This window comes from Sus scrofa, chromosome 14 (assembly GCF_054392235.1).
Source record: "Sus scrofa isolate SSC_HxYL_T2T_F1_AM1 chromosome 14, Sscrofa_HxYL_maternal_Yorkshire_Landrace_v2.0, whole genome shotgun sequence".
Taxonomy (NCBI): Eukaryota; Metazoa; Chordata; class Mammalia; order Artiodactyla; family Suidae; genus Sus; species Sus scrofa.
In genome coordinates this window covers 149921467-149938434 of record NC_139396.1, presented here as the reverse complement: position 1 = coordinate 149938434, position 16968 = coordinate 149921467, and the positions used below count along the sequence as shown (strand labels likewise).

Below are 16968 nucleotides of genomic sequence, written 5' to 3'. Positions count from 1 at the left end.
CCCAGCCCCCTCCCTTCTCCGCCCGCCTCCGCCCCCATTCTTGGAATTGTGTGGAAAAATTCTCAGCCAAACCTCCCACCTCTCCTCTCTCCCCCACCCCACTCCCTTTAAAAAACCCCCTTTCCTCCCCGGCCCCTGCACTCTTTGTGAATGAGGGCAGGGAACACGGCCCTTCCCCCGCCCAGGAGCCACGCCAGACCGCCGCACTCAGAGGACTGTTTGTTAATAGTCCAATTAGATAATTGCCATCTTTCACTCCTTTTGCTCCGCATTTCCCATAAAGGAATGAATGGGGAGAGCGGCGTGGAGAGGGCTTCTGCCCCGGCAAGGTGACGAGAAGGGCTGGAGCATGCTCCTTGCACAAGGCCATGCGCTTGAATTGAATCATTGTGGCCTAATCAATGCTCTTATTGGATTACTGGCTGTTGCTTTTCTCAAAGATATTGTAGCAGAGACAATGAAATAGCTAGGGGAAAACTTTTTTTTTTTTTTGAAGCAGATCTCACAGTTGAGATTTTTCTCGGTTCTCTCTCCCTCTCCCCCCACCCCCTCTCCTGCTGGACTCTCTGAGTACAAAGCTGCCCTTTGAATGGGCTGCCTCAGGGCTGCTGGAGGTGCAGGCATGAAAAAATCCAACTGGAACTAAATGAAGAGAGGTGGCAGTTTAAGATGGCTGTCAGCGTGGAGGTGTGTTAAGGAGTTGTTTGGGACGAAAGCTTGGCTTTTTAGAGTGTGGGGGAGATACTTTTGAGGAAAACTTTTTCTCCCCCCCTCTTTTTTCCCCCCTAGAGGCAACTGCTTTCTTCTGCTGCAGGGTGTGTAAGGGTTTTGGGGGGGGGTTGTTTTTATTTTTTTTTTCCTCTTCCCTCCACTCATTCAGCACTATCTGTCGAGTGTGGAGAAAACCCCTCTAGCCAGTATGTGAGCAGGAGGGTCAAAGGCAAAGGGAAAGTTAATAATGCCTGCTAATGGTACTAACAATTCAGGATGAATCTTGTCAAAAGTTTTTCTGGAAGTGTGGGTCTTTGATTGTGTGTTTCCTGAAAGCAAGACCAATCATTTCCGTTTATTCACTGGCTAAACCCCTACTTGATTGGGGACAAGGACAGAAACCATCCATTACGATCTGATATATTATCCAAACAATTTAGTGTATTCATGAGGTAACCGAAACGTGGGGGCTGCGAAATTACCCGTAATCAATTGCAACAGCGAGCGTGCGTCCCCCCGGGTGTCGGACAACTGCAACTCGCTGTCTCAGTAATAGGCGGGAGCCGCAGCAATTCGGAGTTGCGCTGATCGCTACCTGATCGCCAGGCTGGGGACACTGGACGTGCTCAGAGGACGCGGGCGCTGACGAGGCGGCCTCGCCGCCGCTCCACCGGGACCCTGGACCAGACCCGCCGCCTCTCGGCGAGCGCGCCACTCGGCGGTCGCCGCTGACCCGCCCGCGGCCGCCACAGCCGCCCCGCGGGGACATTCATTCTTGCCGGTTGCCTCTCTCTGAGCCGGGCGTAGGGGCTGCATTGTAGGGGGTTTTGTCCCCCCCGCTGCCTTTTTTTTTTTCTTTCTTTCTTTTTTTTTTTTGTTGTTGCTCTTGCCTCTCCTATGTTCGGGAAACCAGACAAAATGGACGTTCGGTGCCACTCGGACGCAGAGGCCGCCCGGGTCTCGAAGAACGCGCACAAGGAGAGCCGGGAGAGCAAGGGCGCGGAGGGGAACCTTCCTGCCGCCTTCCTCAAGGAGCCTCAAGGCGCCTTCTCCGCGTCGGGCGCCGCAGAAGACTGTAACAAAAGTAAATCCAGTTCCACCGCCGACCCGGATTACTGCCGCCGGATCCTGGTCCGAGGTAGGAAGGGGGCAGAGCGGCGGGGAGCGTTCTTTTGGGCGACTCCGGGGCCCAACCTGCGCGCTGCCACCGGCGTTGGCCTGCGGGGAGGGTCGCCGGCTAAGACTTAAGAGAAAGTTGCTGGCCCTCCCCACCCCGGCTCCAGCCGGCCGGCCGCTGGGGACTCCCACCTGGGACGCGCTCTCCAGGAGCCTCGGTCCCTCCAAGCCTCGAGGGGCCCCGCTGGCTTGGCCGTTGAGAGAGCCGAGGGGACTGTGCGGGCGGGCCCAGGCTCCAGGCTGCGGCCTCCGACCCAGGAAAGGAGCCGGAAACTCTGGAAGACGTGTTCTCGTCCTGCGGGCCAGAGGAACTGCGGGGGGCCGGTCCGAGGGCTGCCGCACCCTGGCGGGTTGAGCGCACCCAAGAGGAGGGCGGACGCTGGAAAACAGCCGCGGACCGCCGGCTACCGCCCGGCCCGTTGGCGCGCTGGGCCGAGGGGCCCGGCGCCGGGCTCGGGGCTGGTGGCCGCCGCTGGGAGAAGCAGCCGGATTGGGTTGCCGGGCCGCGGACGCCGCCTTAGTGCTGGGCTCGGCCCGGCTCCGCTGCGCGGTGTGCGCTCGGCTCCGGCGGCGGCGGCGGCGGCGGCGAGGCCGGGCCCGGCCCGGCGCCGCCCCCGCTAGCAGATCGCCAGGCCCCGCCGGCTCCGACTCCGTCCCTCCTCCTTCCGCCGCTCGGGTTCGGGAGGCAAAGAGACCCGGGGTGGGGGTGGGGACCGCTGGAGCTTGGTCTGATCATCACGCTCCAGAGCTGGGGTCGGCAGGACCTGGGCTGGTCAGTGCGGGAATCCTCAAACTACAGGGGACCTAGTCCATGCAGCCGAGGCCCCCAGGCCAAAAGGAACGTCAGTCGCTTTGGAATTGATTTTTTTCCCCCCTCCCCTGTCCGGAGGGCTCTACAAAGGCCGCGTCCGATTCTCCCTCCCATCAGCTGTGTGGAGTTAGTTCCCTCACTGCCCCCCCAACACACAGCATCCTTGCCCCCTGGCTGTGGCTGCACCCCTACCACCCACCTCCGGATTGTGGGCTGCTGGTCCCTGTGTCCCAGAAGCCAGCTCTGACCAGGGGAGGTTGAGGGAGACATGAGGGTTATGGTGCCTGACATCTCCCCTTCCCCAGATGCCAAGGGGTCCATCCGAGAGATCATCCTGCCCAAGGGCCTGGACCTGGATCGGCCCAAGAGGACGCGCACGTCCTTCACCGCGGAGCAGCTCTACCGGCTGGAGATGGAGTTCCAGCGCTGCCAGTACGTGGTGGGCCGAGAGAGGACCGAGCTCGCCCGGCAGCTCAACCTCTCCGAGACCCAGGTACACAGCACATAGCTCTACACCAGCCTATTTCCCCACCACCCTCAGCCAGCTCTTCCTTATCACCTCGTTTGACTCCGGATGGAGCCTCCAAGGGGAAATGGAGGAGATAGGCTGGGGAAGAGAGGCCTAAGGCTTTTTCCTCTTCCTAAGCCATCCCTTTCCCCCCCTTCCACCCCCAAATCTTCCAGGGCCCCTGTCCTGCTCACCTTGGCCTAGCCCCAAGGAGGCCCCAAATGCTGTTTTTCTAGATTTCATTTTTGGATCCCAGTCTTGAGAATTCCCTGCTTGCCTCTGCTCTTGAAGGCACCAGTGTTTGCCCCAGTTTTGGCCACCCCATTTTGGCCGGATTTTCCTCTGGAGACCCTAGCCTTACACAGCACCCAGGCCCATTCAGCAAGAATGGGGCTACAGTCAAAGCTCCTGGTTCCAGAGCTGTGGGTAACAACTAGGGATTAGAAGGGTGCATCTTCCAGAGACCTGCCTTGGCAGGCCAAGCTGCCTAGATTCTTAAGGCTTTCCCTGACCTTGGGCTCGATCCATTCCCAGCCCTGAGTACCCACCATGGGTACCTAGGAGGCCTGTCTTCAGTGCCAGTGATGTGTGAGGTGTGAGGTATGGCATGGGAAGCAAATCTGGGCCTTGGGAGCCAGCTCTGACAATTTTCTCCTTTACATGAAATCTTTATGATGCTACTGGGACTGACTCTGCACTCAGGAGCACTTTACGGCCTGAGAATGTTGCATTGTGGAGGTCATTTAGGGCCTGCCCAGGGCATGGCACCAGCTTGGCCTAGGTAAGGCATATATTTTTCTGAAGACAAACCCTTTCCCTGTGCCCGGCACTAAAGCAGGTGGGGGGAATTTTAGGTGTGGGGATCTGGGCAGAAAGCTGAGAACCTAGGACAGAACCTACCTGATGTTCATTCTGAGTTTGAGTTAGCATGATAGTTTTTCCTTCTCTCTCTGCTACCAACCCTCTTAGTTTACAAAATCTAGGTAGGATAACCTTTCCCTAGAGCTTCCAGACTTCACTCTGGGCCACCAGCTAGGCCTGAAGAGGGGTAGAGGGAGAAGAGAAAGTCTGAGGGAGTTTGATGGTGAGAATTTAGTCCACCCTCGCTACTGACTTCTTCCCAGGAGTCCAAGGTTCATGATGGAGAGCAGGAGAGTTATAAATTAAGGATATTACTTAGACCCTCCAGTCCAACTGGTCGTGAGGTGGAGAAAGAATGGCCTGCAAAGTCCATCCTGCACAAATTATTCCTTCTATAGCCATCTTCCTAGCTTGCTGCTAGTTGACGGTCAAGTCTGACCCTAACCAGGAAGAAATAGCCTCTTGTAGCCTTTAACAGGAGTAGTGCTGCTGTTGGGCCAGTCTGGGTCCTGAAAGGCAGGGCAACACTCCTCCCCATCCACCCTCACTTCCCAAACAGCATCCTTTTAGGCCTTACACCTTCTCCTGGAAATGCAGGCCTGTAGCAGCGGGTAGTGTGGCCCCCACTAAAATCCCTTCTGGTCTTTCTTCCAGTTAGGCGTGTGGACCTTTTTAATTACTTTATTTGTAACAGGTCGGCCTAGGCCTGCTTCCATGACCCGGAAGCGCAGCCTGTGGGAGCTGTGTCCCTCTCTTAGCGGCCTTGGCTCCCCCTACCCTCTCGAAGCTCCCGGGCCGACCTCTCAGGCTCTGGGATGGGGCTGGGACTGGGGCTTCAGATGGAGCTGAGGGAGGCCCCCCCAACCCGCGCGCCCCGGGGAGCCCACTCACCTTGACGCCTGTCTCCCCTGCCCTTCTCTCCCACCCTCCCTGCTCCTCGGCGCGCAGGTGAAAGTCTGGTTCCAGAATCGGCGCACCAAGCAGAAGAAGGACCAGGGCAAGGACTCGGAGCTGCGCTCAGTGGTGTCGGAGACGGCCGCCACGTGCAGCGTGCTGCGGCTGCTGGAGCAGGGCCGTCTGCTGTCGCCTCCCGGCCTGCCCGCCCTGCTGCCGCCCTGCGCCACGGGCGCGCTCGGCTCGGCGCTACGCGGGCCCAGCCTGCCGGCCCTGGGCGCGGGCGCCGCCGCGGGTTCGGCCGCCGCTGCCTCTGCCGCCGCGGGTCCTGCCGGCGCTGCTTCCCCGCACCCGCCGGCCGTGGGCGGCGCTCCCGGCCCCGGGCCCACAGGGCCAGGGGGACTGCACGCAGGCACACCGGCCGCCGGCCACGGCCTCTTCAGCCTGCCGGTGCCCTCGCTGCTCGGCTCGGTCGCCAGCCGCCTATCCTCCGCCCCGTTGACAATGGCCGGTTCGTTGGCCGGGAATTTGCAAGAACTCTCTGCCCGATACCTGAGCTCCTCGGCCTTCGAGCCTTACTCCCGGACCAACAATAAAGAAGGGGCCGAGAAAAAAGCGCTGGACTGATTTTAAGTGTTCCCCGGTATTTATATTTATAGTATCTATTGTGGTGATATTTATGGACTCACGCGCATTAGGCGCCCCGGGCTCCAGCGCTGGGCTCCCGGCTCCCACGAGGCCTCTGACAGCTCTACTTCCCCATCAAGCTCTGCTACCAATATTATCCCATTTGGGCTTTTTTTTTTTTTTTTTTTTTCCTACCTGTCCTCTGTGACCTCCTACCCCCACCCGCCGCCCCCACCTTCCTTCTGAATCCAGGAGAATCCAAAGAATCAGGGGAAAAGCCCGAGTTAGTCAACTTGATGCCGAAACCAGAGCCTGGCCCTGGAGGGAAAAGACTGGTTCTGAGTCCAAAGCACAGGACATCTGCTCTAGATCGGGCCACTGCTGCCGTTGATTATTCGTATGAATATTTGAAAAAGGAAAGCTGCAAGCAGACCCCAGCTGAAAAGGCTGACAAGTTTCGTTAGACCAAAAAGGAGGACGTTCCTTCCTCTCGCCAGAGAAACCAGGGCTTTTGGAAACCCCTGGGCCCTACTTTGAGGACCTCTCGGGAGAGCCGGTGCACACGCAGCTTCCTGGCTTGAAAAATCCTGCTGAATTTTCTCCCCTTTAAAGAAACTCCAATCACAACCAACCCCGACCCCAGGAGACAATAAATCAAACATCAAGCTAGGCCTTAGCGGTAATAAATTTGATCTAATCAACAATGAAACAAGAGTAATCACTACCACACAAACCAAATGAACTGGAACCAGTGTTTAAATACTCAGAACGACGGAGTTTGGAAGGCGTAAGAAAATTCGTGAGAGAAAACGCGTTCCAGCGCAATGCAAAATTAAAATTCCGGGTTTTATGACTTTAGACAGGAATTTAAAAGGGGGAAAAAGCAAAAGAAAAGCCTACTGAGAGAAAATTCAGAATATCTAATGAAAGAAAATTTAGAATCTTCCGAGGCTGTTCTGGTGGGTGGCCGACAGCTCCACGCTCCTCCAGGAAGGAAGGAGAGCGGTGCCGCTCTCGGCAGCTCCCAGACGCCCTCGGCGCTTCTCTCCGCCGGTCCTCCGACGCGGAGCTCCAGGCAGAATTGCTGGGTTTGGAAACAAATCAGTGCCCGCTGCCTCCTCTCCCCAACTCCCCGGATTCACAAAACCCTTCCAGCAGGAGGGAGGCGCCCGGATTTGAGTTCTTTGCGGCCCGCAAGGCAGGGGTGCAGCGGGGGACTGGAGGGCTGCCGGGCCTCCTCTACCGGTTGTCTCCATAACCCGATCAGTCCCTTGCGTGGGTAGGAAAGGCATCCTTCTCTACTCCCTCCCCTAGAAACCTCCCCACCCCAGCCCCCGCCGCCAGGGTTTCCACTGTCCCAAGTCCGAAACCCAGACCAAGATGCCGGCGCGGCCTCACCCCCTACCCGCGCAACCAGGACCGTTCCCACAGCCACCGCCACCCGCATTTTAACCAAAACTACAGACCCAGTCGGCGAGGTGCCGCAGTGTCTAGAATGTATTCCTCCATCTGAAGCAAGCGCAGAGCATTTAAAAAAATAGTAATTTTATTGTAAATTATTTACGTCGGAAGCTTTTTTCTTTCTTTTTTTTTTAGACAAATAGTAAAGAAAATAATGAACGATTCAAACGCGGGTAGGTGTCACTGAATCCTGGCTACTAACTCTGTTCTGAATGTTTTGGATATTTGGATGTTTTGTATTTATGTGGTGAGAGTGAAATATATATATCTATGATGATAAGTGAGGTGTATTTTTGTCTTGTATTTGAAGGACACAAAAACAAAAAGGAAGAAGAAGAAAGAAGTAAGACCCAGCAATTGATGAGTCTCTGCCTGGAGACTCCTAGGGCAGAGGGTGGCAGCCCTGGCAGTGCCAGGGCCCTGCAGTCCATACCCTGAGCTTGGGGTGAGGTTCGGGGGAGGATGCCAGTAAGGGAGACAGAGGTGCCTGGCTACGATTTTATTCTGCTTCCTTGAGTGTCTCACTCCAAGGCTCTCTGTCCCAATGGTATTGGACTTCAGACCCTCCCTCCTCAATCTTCCACTTGGTGTTTCTCATTTTATTTGGGAATTTGTCTCCAGACATCCTAGAGTTCCTGCCTAATAACACTCCCAACTTCTAGAGTTTTCCAGCCTCATCTCCATACCTGTGGTACTTTGGATTTGTGCAACCAAAGGGCCCGGAATAATAAGAATGAGTCTCTATGCCATCAAAAAGAAACTTTGAAGGAGCAAGAGAATGAAACAGATATTAATTCCTGCAGAGAACTCCCCCCATCCCACCCCACCCCACCTCAGTACATACACAGTGGTGAGGGATGTAGATTTTGTAGGCAGAAATCTGGGGAATCTAGGAGGGCTGGGGAGACATTCTCCTAAAGCCTTGGGAGGCGGGGAGGACGTGGCAGCACCAGCCCCTTCTCCGTGGCATCTGAACACTGGGGACTCACAGTTCTCTTGGGATACCACACACAGGCCAGGCCCCTCTGTCCTCCACATGTGGACTGTGTCTAAACTGCAAGTTTAAGGCATCTGAAACGAGCTGGTGGCACAGTGTGGGCGGTGGAGTTCCAGGGCTGAGTGTGGGTTAGGCTCTACCGGGTTTTGTACCCTGGCAGTGAGCTCAGCATTTTGCAAGATCAGAGCAGCCGAAACTCCCAGTCCACTTTTGTTTCTCGAAGTCGATACACACCCCTCAGCTTCACTACCTTTAAGGCTTTTCTCCTGCCCCCTCCCTTCTTCCCTCCCCCCTTCCTCTCTCCCTCCTTTCCTTCCTACCTTCCTTCCTTCTCTCTCTCTCTCTCTCTGCCACTTTCCCTCCTCTGCCCTTCTTGTCTACACTTTGCATCCCCTCTAAGGACCTCTCTCTCCTCTGGTGGGCTCTTGGTCTCCACCCGCTTTTATCTCCCCCTTTCCATCAATTCTCCACAATCTGTCTGTCTGTCTGTCTGTCTCCCTCCTTCCTCTCTGTCTCTATCTAGAGACTTCCACCATCTCTCCCCCTCTCTCTTTCTCCCGGCTTTTTGGATTCTTCTGCCAGCCCCGGTGGCCCCAAGGCCGATGTGTGGGTGGCTCTGGCTGCAGTTTCACAGCTGGTGGCTGGGGCCAGCAAGGGGTGGGGGGAGAAGGGAGTGAGAAGGTGGCATAATTTTATAGAACAAAGGAAAACACAAAATCCTAGCTTCAGGATCCCCATAAGCTCAGTCCCCTCCCCCAGAAGCCTCAGCCTGGGGAGTCACCAAGCAGATCCCTTAACAGCTCCCTCCACTTTCTCCTATTTGCTTTCTTATCCCTAAAAGGAGAAAGAACCAGTTATCCTGTCTCCTCTCTGCTCTCAGGCCCCTTCCCCTCCCTGGCTTTGGGAGAGCTGCTGAGCTTTTCACCTGCCACTCCAAGTGCAGTTGTTCTTAGAGAGACTCTTCTGCATAGAACAAGAATCGTAATTTTAATTAAAAAACATTTATAGACAATTCAGCTCATTTTTGTGCCTTTTTTCCCCTCCTTACCCAAGAGCCTCCAGCAAGTTGCTTTGGTCCCTGGAGGTCTCTAGTGGCATCGCTGCCCTCCAACTAGTGACTCACAGGCCAGGGAGGAGGCAGGTGGCCTCCTTGACAACAGCTGGCCCTGCCTGGGAGAAGGTGGAAGGGACTTCTGAGGTCAAGGAGAACAGCTGGATGTGGGGGTGCTGAAAGGAATCTCATGCTCAGGCCTGCACAAGGCAACATCAAAGTTAGTGAGCCTGGAGCAGAGATGAAAAAGAAAAGAAATCTTTCACCAAACTCCTGTGCGTTTTGTAGTCAGGTGTGGTGAAGATGAGGGAAGTCACTCAGGGAGCTGAACCGGACATGGGCTCAGATCCCCAATTGCAGGTGGCCTAACTCTGAGCCAGAATCTCTTCACAAAAAGCAGCACTTAGCAGCCCTTTAGGGTTTACGAATAGCTTTCCAAATACACTATTTCTATTGCTCCTCACTTTCTGAGATCCAGCCTCATTTTAAAGAGCCACATTCAGGCTTGGAGAAGTCAAATGACTTGTTGAAGTCCACAGAATCAGAGCCACACATCTATAAGCTCCACCGAGGGTCAGGGCCCTCCTGTTTCTTCCTCCTTCTTTCCCTTCTTCTTCTGCCTGTCTCCTTCCCTCATTCCCTTCTTTCTTTTCTTCATTCCTTCCTTTTGTATCCAAAGTGCCTGTCTCCCAGTCACCCCAATTTTTTAACCCATTGGCAACCACATCTGCCAACTCCTATTTCCAGCCCTCTTTCTACTCTACCAGCTGCTGAGGATTTACTTGGTGCCTTCATCAAGAGGTCTGATTTCTCCCTTCTGGTTTTCTTTCCTGCCAGTACCCAACTCCTTTCCCCTACTTTCCTCTAGAAAGATTTTTTTTTTCTTTTTAGGGCTGCACCTGTGGCATATGGAGGTTCCCAAGCTAGGAGTCCAGTTGGAGCTACAGCTTCCAGCCTACACCACTGCAGTAGCAACATAGAAAGCTGTCTTTAAACCCTCCTACCCTTTTTACCTTACGTTTCCTAAAATTTTTAAAAATTGAGATATAACATTCACACAGTAAATATGTATATGGTAAAGTACACAAGGCTTAAGTATAAAGTTAATGAAAACCTACACACACACACACACACACACACACACACACACACACACACACTTCTTGAATTGTTCCAGTGAAATTTTGCAACTTCCCCCTTGGGCCACATCATGACACAATGCCTCTCTCCTGTTTGAAAAGAAATGGTGTCATAATTGGTGTGGTATTGTTTCACATAAAACCATTCCAGCAAGTCTTCCTAAGGCTTCTTAAAGGAATTAGAAATCACATATCTTCCAATCCCCTGCAGACCTGAGTTTAAGTGAATTAAATACCTGATCGGAACTTCAAGTCTACTAAGTCAAGTCTTCATTTCTCAAGACACAAATGAAAAGCACCCGCTTCAGAATAACTTGGGAACTAGCTAAAATGCAGATTCTTAAACCTCGGCCCCACCTGATGAATCAGGAACTCTGGGGGTGGGGTTCAGGAACATGCATTATTAACAAGCTTCCCAAGTAATTCTTACCCACGCTAACATTTAAAAACTACTGTACTAAAAGGCAACTCCCCAAACACTGCATCCTCCAGCATCTGGCCCAGGGCCTGGCATTTGGTAGAAATGCAATGAATGTTTATTAAACAAATTAATCCTCATTTTATTTTAATTAATTAATTAATTAATTTGTCTTTTTGCCTTTTCTAGGGCGGATTCCGCAGCATATGGAGATTCCCAGGCTAGGGGTCTAATCGGAGCTGTAGCCACCGGCCTACACCAGAGCCACAGCAACGCCAGAGCCAAGCCACATCTGCGACCTACACCACAGCTCACAGCAATGCCGGACCCTTAACCCACTGAGCAAGGACAGGGATTGAACCCGCAACCTCATGGTTCTTAGTCGGATTTGTTAACCTCTGAGCCACAATGGGAACTCCTCATTTTATTTTTTAATATATTTTTTTCTTTTTCAGGGCTGCACCTGGAGTATATGGAAGTTCCCAGGCTAGGGGGTCAAATCAGAGCTGCAACTGCTGGCCTACGCTACACCATACAACTCTGGATCTGAGGTGCCTCTGTGGCCTCTATGGCAGTTTGCAGCAATGCTGGATCCTTAACCCTCTGAGTGAGGCCTGGGATTGAACCCGCATCCTCACAGACACTATGTTGTGTTCTTAACCAGCCGAGCCACAGTGGGAATTCCTTAATCTACATTTTTATGATGCTGTTTCTTGGATCACATCATACTATTATAATTTAACTCCAAATCTTTACATTTCAAAGTCTTTTTACTCCAATAGGCTTCATTTTGATGAAGCAAGAGAGGAAGATGGATAGATTTTGGTGGTTTCTTGGGTCCCAAGGGGGTCTTTTACCAATCCAACTGGGACCATCTTGCTGGATCAGCTGCTCCCTTTCAGACCTGGGAGTCTGGGGAGGGTGGAAGGAGAGTCCTTCATAGTTGCTGAAAGACACTCAGGTGCATGTCTTTTTGGTTGGAACTGGAGGTGTCTGTTGAAGACACATGAGAGCTGTGGAAGGAGCAAGACCACCAGGTCTGGAGGAACTGCCATGGAATGAACAAGGAAGCTGAAAATTCTTCTATATTTTCTGGTTTATATGATTGATATGGAACTTATTTTCTATCTAGAAGCATATTTGCTTATCCTCTTACACTGAAAACAGAAAATAAATGTTGTGCTTTATGTGGTAGTGTCATATCCATTCTTAGCAATAACAGCAACTCATACAAAACAAATGTTCCTATCTCATAAGGCTCATGATGATGGTTTGCTGCACTAAGAAAAAGTAATTCACTTTAGTGTTACTGGTTATGGGCTCTAGGGTCAGAGTGACTTGGGTTCAAATCCTAGATTCACCACTTAATAGATGTATAGTATTGGACAAATTACCTGGCTTCTTTAAGCTTGTTTCCACATATGTCAAATGAAGATGATAATGGTAGCTACGTCATAGAGTTTTCATGAATAATTAATTAAATAAGGCATATAAAACATCTAGTACAACCTAGTATCAACATTCAGATATTAGCTATTTATTTATTTTTTTGGCTGCACCTGGGGCATATGGAAGTACCTGGGCCAAGGATTGAATCCGAGTGGCAGCTGCAACATATGCCACAGCTGTGGCAACACCAGATCCTCAACCCAGTGCTCTGGGCTGGGGATCAAACCTGCACAGCCTCAGAAATAATGCCCAATCCTTAACCCACGGTGGGCGCTCCCAAATATTAGCTACTTGTTATAAGACTGTGTCACTATGATAGCTGATGGTTTGAGACCCTCTCCAGGCCTCAGTTTCCCCATCTGTAGAGTGAGGGGGTTGGTCTTAAGTCCTTACTTGAGGAAGGAGTTGAAATTGTGGTTGAGCCAATCATAATGGAATTTATTCTCCCTACTTTTAGAATGGATACCATAGCCATCAGTAAGAATAGCATTACTAAAAACGATAAATTAATGACTTAGCAGACAGCCTTCAGCTATCAGTTGCTAGGTAGCCCTCAGTTATCAGTCTCCTTTGGGAACAGCTTCAGCTGAAGAGAACCACATTGCCTAAGGGCATCCCCAATTTCTCAGGGTGGCTTCTAATGTCTGGGAGACCTGAGGATAAGTCTGACATCCTTGCATTCCAACTTTGGATAGTTTTGAAGGTCCATCCCATCTCCCAACTTCCTGAGATGTTGGCTAAGGTTATGATGAGACTTCAATGCAACTTAATTTCTACTCTAATACTACTTCCTTCCCTTCCACACTTGTTGAATTTGGAGTGCTCCCTTATAAACCTCCTACACGCTAATCTCCTCACTTCTTTGGGAACCCAATTTGCATCAAATGTTATGGGAAAGAGCAGGCTAAGTGATGGACATGGAGAGGAAACGCTGAGGACCTAGAATGACTGAGGGCAAATGGTGGGAGAAGAAGCAGAAACGCAGGTAGGATCTGGCATGCCATGTTAATGACGTTTGGACTTGACTCAACAAGGTCATGGGGAGTCACTGAAAGGTTCTCCCAGGGAGATCATGAAATCATTGCAGGTCTCTATTTTGTTTCTTATTTTGTTAATTAAAAAAATTTTTTTTTCTTTTGTTGTTGTTGTTGTTGCTATTTCTTGGGCCGCTCCCGCGGCATATGGAGGTTCCCAGGCTAGGGGTTGAATCGGAGCTGTAGCCACCGGCCTATGCCAGAGCCACAGCAACGCAGGATCCGAGCCGCGTCTGCAACCTACACCACAGCTCACGGCAACGCCGGATCCTTAACCCACTGAGCAAGGGCAGGGACCGAACCCGCAACCTCATGGTTCCTAGTCGGATTCGTTAACCACTGCGCCATGACGGGAACTCCTAAAATTTTTAAAATATAATTTTAAAAGTTATTTTCCATTTCCAGTTATTACACACTATTGGCTATATTCCCTGTGTTGTACAATACATCCTTGAGCCTATCTTAAGCCACTTTCCCACCCCTATATTGCCCCTCCTCCCCCTCCTCACTTGGTAACCTCTAGTTTGTTGTCTATTATCTAGGAGTTGCAGGTCTGTTTTTTGAAAGGTTGTTCTGGCAGTTGGGGGAGAATCTATGGGAACAGGAGCACAAGGATTCTGAGGCAGAGGTCGGTTGGTGAGCTCCCTGAAAGAGGGACAAGAGAGGATGGTGGTGGTGGTGTCAGTTGGTGCAGTGGCAGCAGAAGTGGAGAAGAGAGAATGGGTTCAAAGTATTTTCTGAAGTAAAATCAACAGTAATCGAACGGAGGTGACAGGGTGGTGCTACTGATTCTAATATCGAGTCCAAGTGGAACTTTGAAACCACTTTCCTTGAGTCAGGGAGGAAATGAGATGCAGAACCTGAACCCAAGAAGGGATTGGGGTGGAGCCAGCCCCGTAGGCTGAGGTGAGGGGGGCGAGCTCAGGTGGAGGCTTCGGCTTGGCCTGGGTTCGAGGGTGGGAGCATCACTGAGCATGCGCGCTCTGATCTGCGTGGCAGCGCATGCGCACGAGGCGCGCCCCAGGCAAGACAGCCTGAGAGACCCCGGGAGTGACTGGGCTTTCTTGTCTGCTACGTCAGGCCCCTGAGCCTCACCCCTGGCAGTTCCCGCCTGACGGGCCTAGGACCAAGTTCCGCGAGGTGCCAGCCGCCAGGAAAGTGGAGATGTGGACCTGGTTTGACGCTTTCGCTCCCAGGCCTTGACCTAAGCGAAGCCTGACTGTGGCGCCCTCTTGCCCAGCATGGGCAGAAATAAGCCGTGGGAATGGCCTTCCTCGAGGGCTGGGTTCTGAAGAGGTCAGCCATGGCCAGATCTGTGGAGCAGCAGGAGCCGGTGGTGCGCTCACCAACCCTGGCTGCCCAGCTCCTGAAAAAGGAGAGGGAGGTAGGCCAGACGCCGCCTCTCCATCCTCTGGACCGACGCTCTGGGGTCTGGGCAGCAACACGGGCGGGGCCCACGTCGTGGTACTGCTCACCTCTTGGAAAGAGAAGTAGAGATGAGGAGATTGCTAAGGATGCCCCGTGGTGAGTGCCTGGGTTTTGTTTTGTTTTCCTTTCTTCTCATTTGTTAGTAAGACTGTGGTCTCTTAGGTAGGTGGTCAGTAGGGAAGTTCATCTCACCCATTTTACTGAGGGTCAGACTTTGTCCATTCCAGGGAAGAGCTAATTCTAAGTTTAATGTTTCTGTCCTCAGTGTCAGTTGATGCTAGGGAAGGTAAGCTCGGAGGTGTGTGAGGGCATTCCTGGCAAAGGTGGAGCAGAGATCTTGCAAGAAAGGACTGAGATGTTCTGGAAGGTGTTTCAGGCCTTAGCCGAGGCAGCCCAGGAGGAATGGGAGGGAAGAGGGAAATGGAGTGAAAGGAAGTGGGGTGGGGTGGGGGTGAGGGGCGGGGAGTGGGAGTGGCCGCATGGAGCAGAGGGGAAAGATGAGAAGATGCCATGCATCTTTCTTTGCGACTGTTCTGGGGATCATTATCTTTTTCTGGGTTGGAAGCTTATTCCTGGATTCTGTTTCTTTGATGATTTATTCCCTTGTTTTGGTGGAGCACTTACTTGAGTGGCTCATTGAGACATGATGCATGGAGGTGATTGTTGTTGAGAGTTTGCATGTCTGAGAGTGGCTGTATTCTACTATTACATTTACAAGATTATTTACTTGAATGCAGAATTCTAGTTTGGGACTGCCTTTTTCTCAGAATTTTGAAGACATTGTTTTGTTGCCTTTTAAGCTCCAGGGTTGCTGTTAAATTCAGTGCTCTTATTTGTGATTTAAAAGAAAATGTGATTGTTACTTCTCTGGACGTTTTTAGGATCTTTTCTTTATTGTGGTGTTTTGAACTTTCAAAAAAGTGTGGTTGGAGTAAGTCTTTCTATATCCATTGTGCCGTACTCAGTGAGCCTTTCATATCCTTCACTTGGAAATTACCTTGAATTGTTTCTTTTTTTTTCTTTTACTTTTTTTTGGAATTATTTCTTTGATCATTTCTTTCCCTTCTTTTCCTCTGTTCCATTTTCCTGGAATTATTATTTGGATATGGCTCTTCTGGACTGATCTTGTAATTTTCTTATCTTTCCTATTTTCTATCATTTGGTGTTTTGGATGAGTTAATATGTTATAAATGTATTGGGACAGTATCTGGCCAACTTTATCCTCCAATGTAAGATTAGAAGATTTCATTCTGCTAAGATTTTCATTTTGGCTATTGCTTTTTTTTTTTTTTTTCTTTCTTTTTAGGGCTGTACCCTTGGCATATGGAGGTTCTCAGGCTAGGGGTCAAATTAGAGCTGTAGCCACCGGCCTGTGCCACAGCCACAGCAACACAGGATGTGAGCTACATCTGTGACCTACACCACAGCTCACAGCAATGCTGGATCCCCAACCCACTGAGCCAGGCCAGGGATTCAACCTGCATCCCCATGGATCCTAGTCGGGTTTGTTAACCACTGAGCCACGAAGGAAGCTCCCTGCTTTTTTTTTTTTTTTTTTTTTTTTTTTTTTTTTTTTTAATGGCCACACTTGAGGCATATGGAAGTTTTCAGGCCCAGGAGTTGAATTTGAGGTGCAGCTGCGGCAATGCTGGATCCTTTAACCCACTGTGCTGTGCCTAGGATTGAACCTGTGCCTCTACAGTGACCCAGGCAGTTGCAGTCGGATTCTTAACACAGTGTACCCCAGTGGGAATGCCATGGCTATTGCATTTTTAATATCTAAGAGCTGTGTTTGATTTTCTAAATCTGAGCTATCCAGTATGGTGTATTCTAGTCACGTGTAGCTATTTAAAATTAAGTATAACTAAAAGTCATTTCTTTAGTTGTATTAGCTACATTTTGAGTGATCTGTGGCCAGATGTAGCTAATACCTACCATATTGGACAGTGCAGATGTAGATCATTTCCGTCATCACAGAAAGTTCTACTGGACAGTGTTGCTCTAAATTTGTAAAAAAACCTCTAGTTTTCTGCTGAGGTAGCAGAAAGGAGATATATCCTATTATTGTTTCAAGAATGAATTCTCTGAGAATATTAATGGTAATTTGTTTGATGTTTCTTCTAACTCTTATTCTGTTAGATTGCTCCTACTTACTATTAGGACACAAAAAACCTGGTTGGAAGCTTTCTGTGCATGGCTGGGGCTTGTTGAATATTGAGATTTACTACATGGTCATCTGGAGGGACTGTTTTGTTAGGAACCACTGAATATCAGTATCTTTTTGTCCTTTCTTTATGCCAGATTTTTCAGAGAAGAAATTTCCAACCTCCTAACCAGAAGGTATAGGCCAGCTGTCAAGAGTTTTGGCAGTTAAGCATGGAAGGAGGAGTTGGGAGTCTTATT

The 16968-nt window shown here is 50.8% G+C and overlaps 1 protein-coding gene and 1 long non-coding RNA gene across 3 annotated transcripts in view; both read left to right on the top strand.

Moving 5' to 3' along the window:
- Positions 1-271: 271 nt before the first annotated feature.
- On the top strand, positions 272-7295 carry VAX1 (ventral anterior homeobox 1). Its single transcript, XM_001927239.5, has 3 exons — positions 272-1849; positions 3004-3191; positions 5016-7295. The coding sequence occupies exons 1-3, from the start codon at positions 1609-1611 to the stop codon at positions 5586-5588; spliced, it is 1002 nt and encodes a 333-aa protein (XP_001927274.1). The 5' UTR covers positions 272-1608; the 3' UTR covers positions 5589-7295.
- A 6842-nt stretch (positions 7296-14137) lies between these two features.
- The window catches only part of LOC146397086 (uncharacterized), an 88185-nt gene continuing 85354 nt past the window's right edge, over positions 14138-16968 (top strand). Inside the window, exon 1 of one of the 2 annotated variants that reach the window (XR_014827064.1) lies at positions 14138-14661. This is a non-coding gene — a long non-coding RNA (uncharacterized LOC146397086). The remainder of the gene's footprint in view (positions 14662-16968) is intronic. The other variant, XR_014827065.1, reaches the window with a different exon arrangement.

What these genes read in the sequence shown, in the direction of transcription:
- VAX1 (XM_001927239.5), top strand. Translation starts at nt 1,609, where the DNA reads ATGTTCGGGAAACCAGACAAAATGGACGTTCGGTGCCACTCGGACGCA. An exon ending in CCGCCGGATCCTGGTCCGAG is followed by an intron (nt 1,850 to 3,003) that starts GTAGGAAGGGGG and finishes CCCCTTCCCCAG; the next exon opens with ATGCCAAGGGGTCCATCCGA. An exon ending in TCAACCTCTCCGAGACCCAG is followed by an intron (nt 3,192 to 5,015) that starts GTACACAGCACA and finishes CTCGGCGCGCAG; the next exon opens with GTGAAAGTCTGGTTCCAGAA.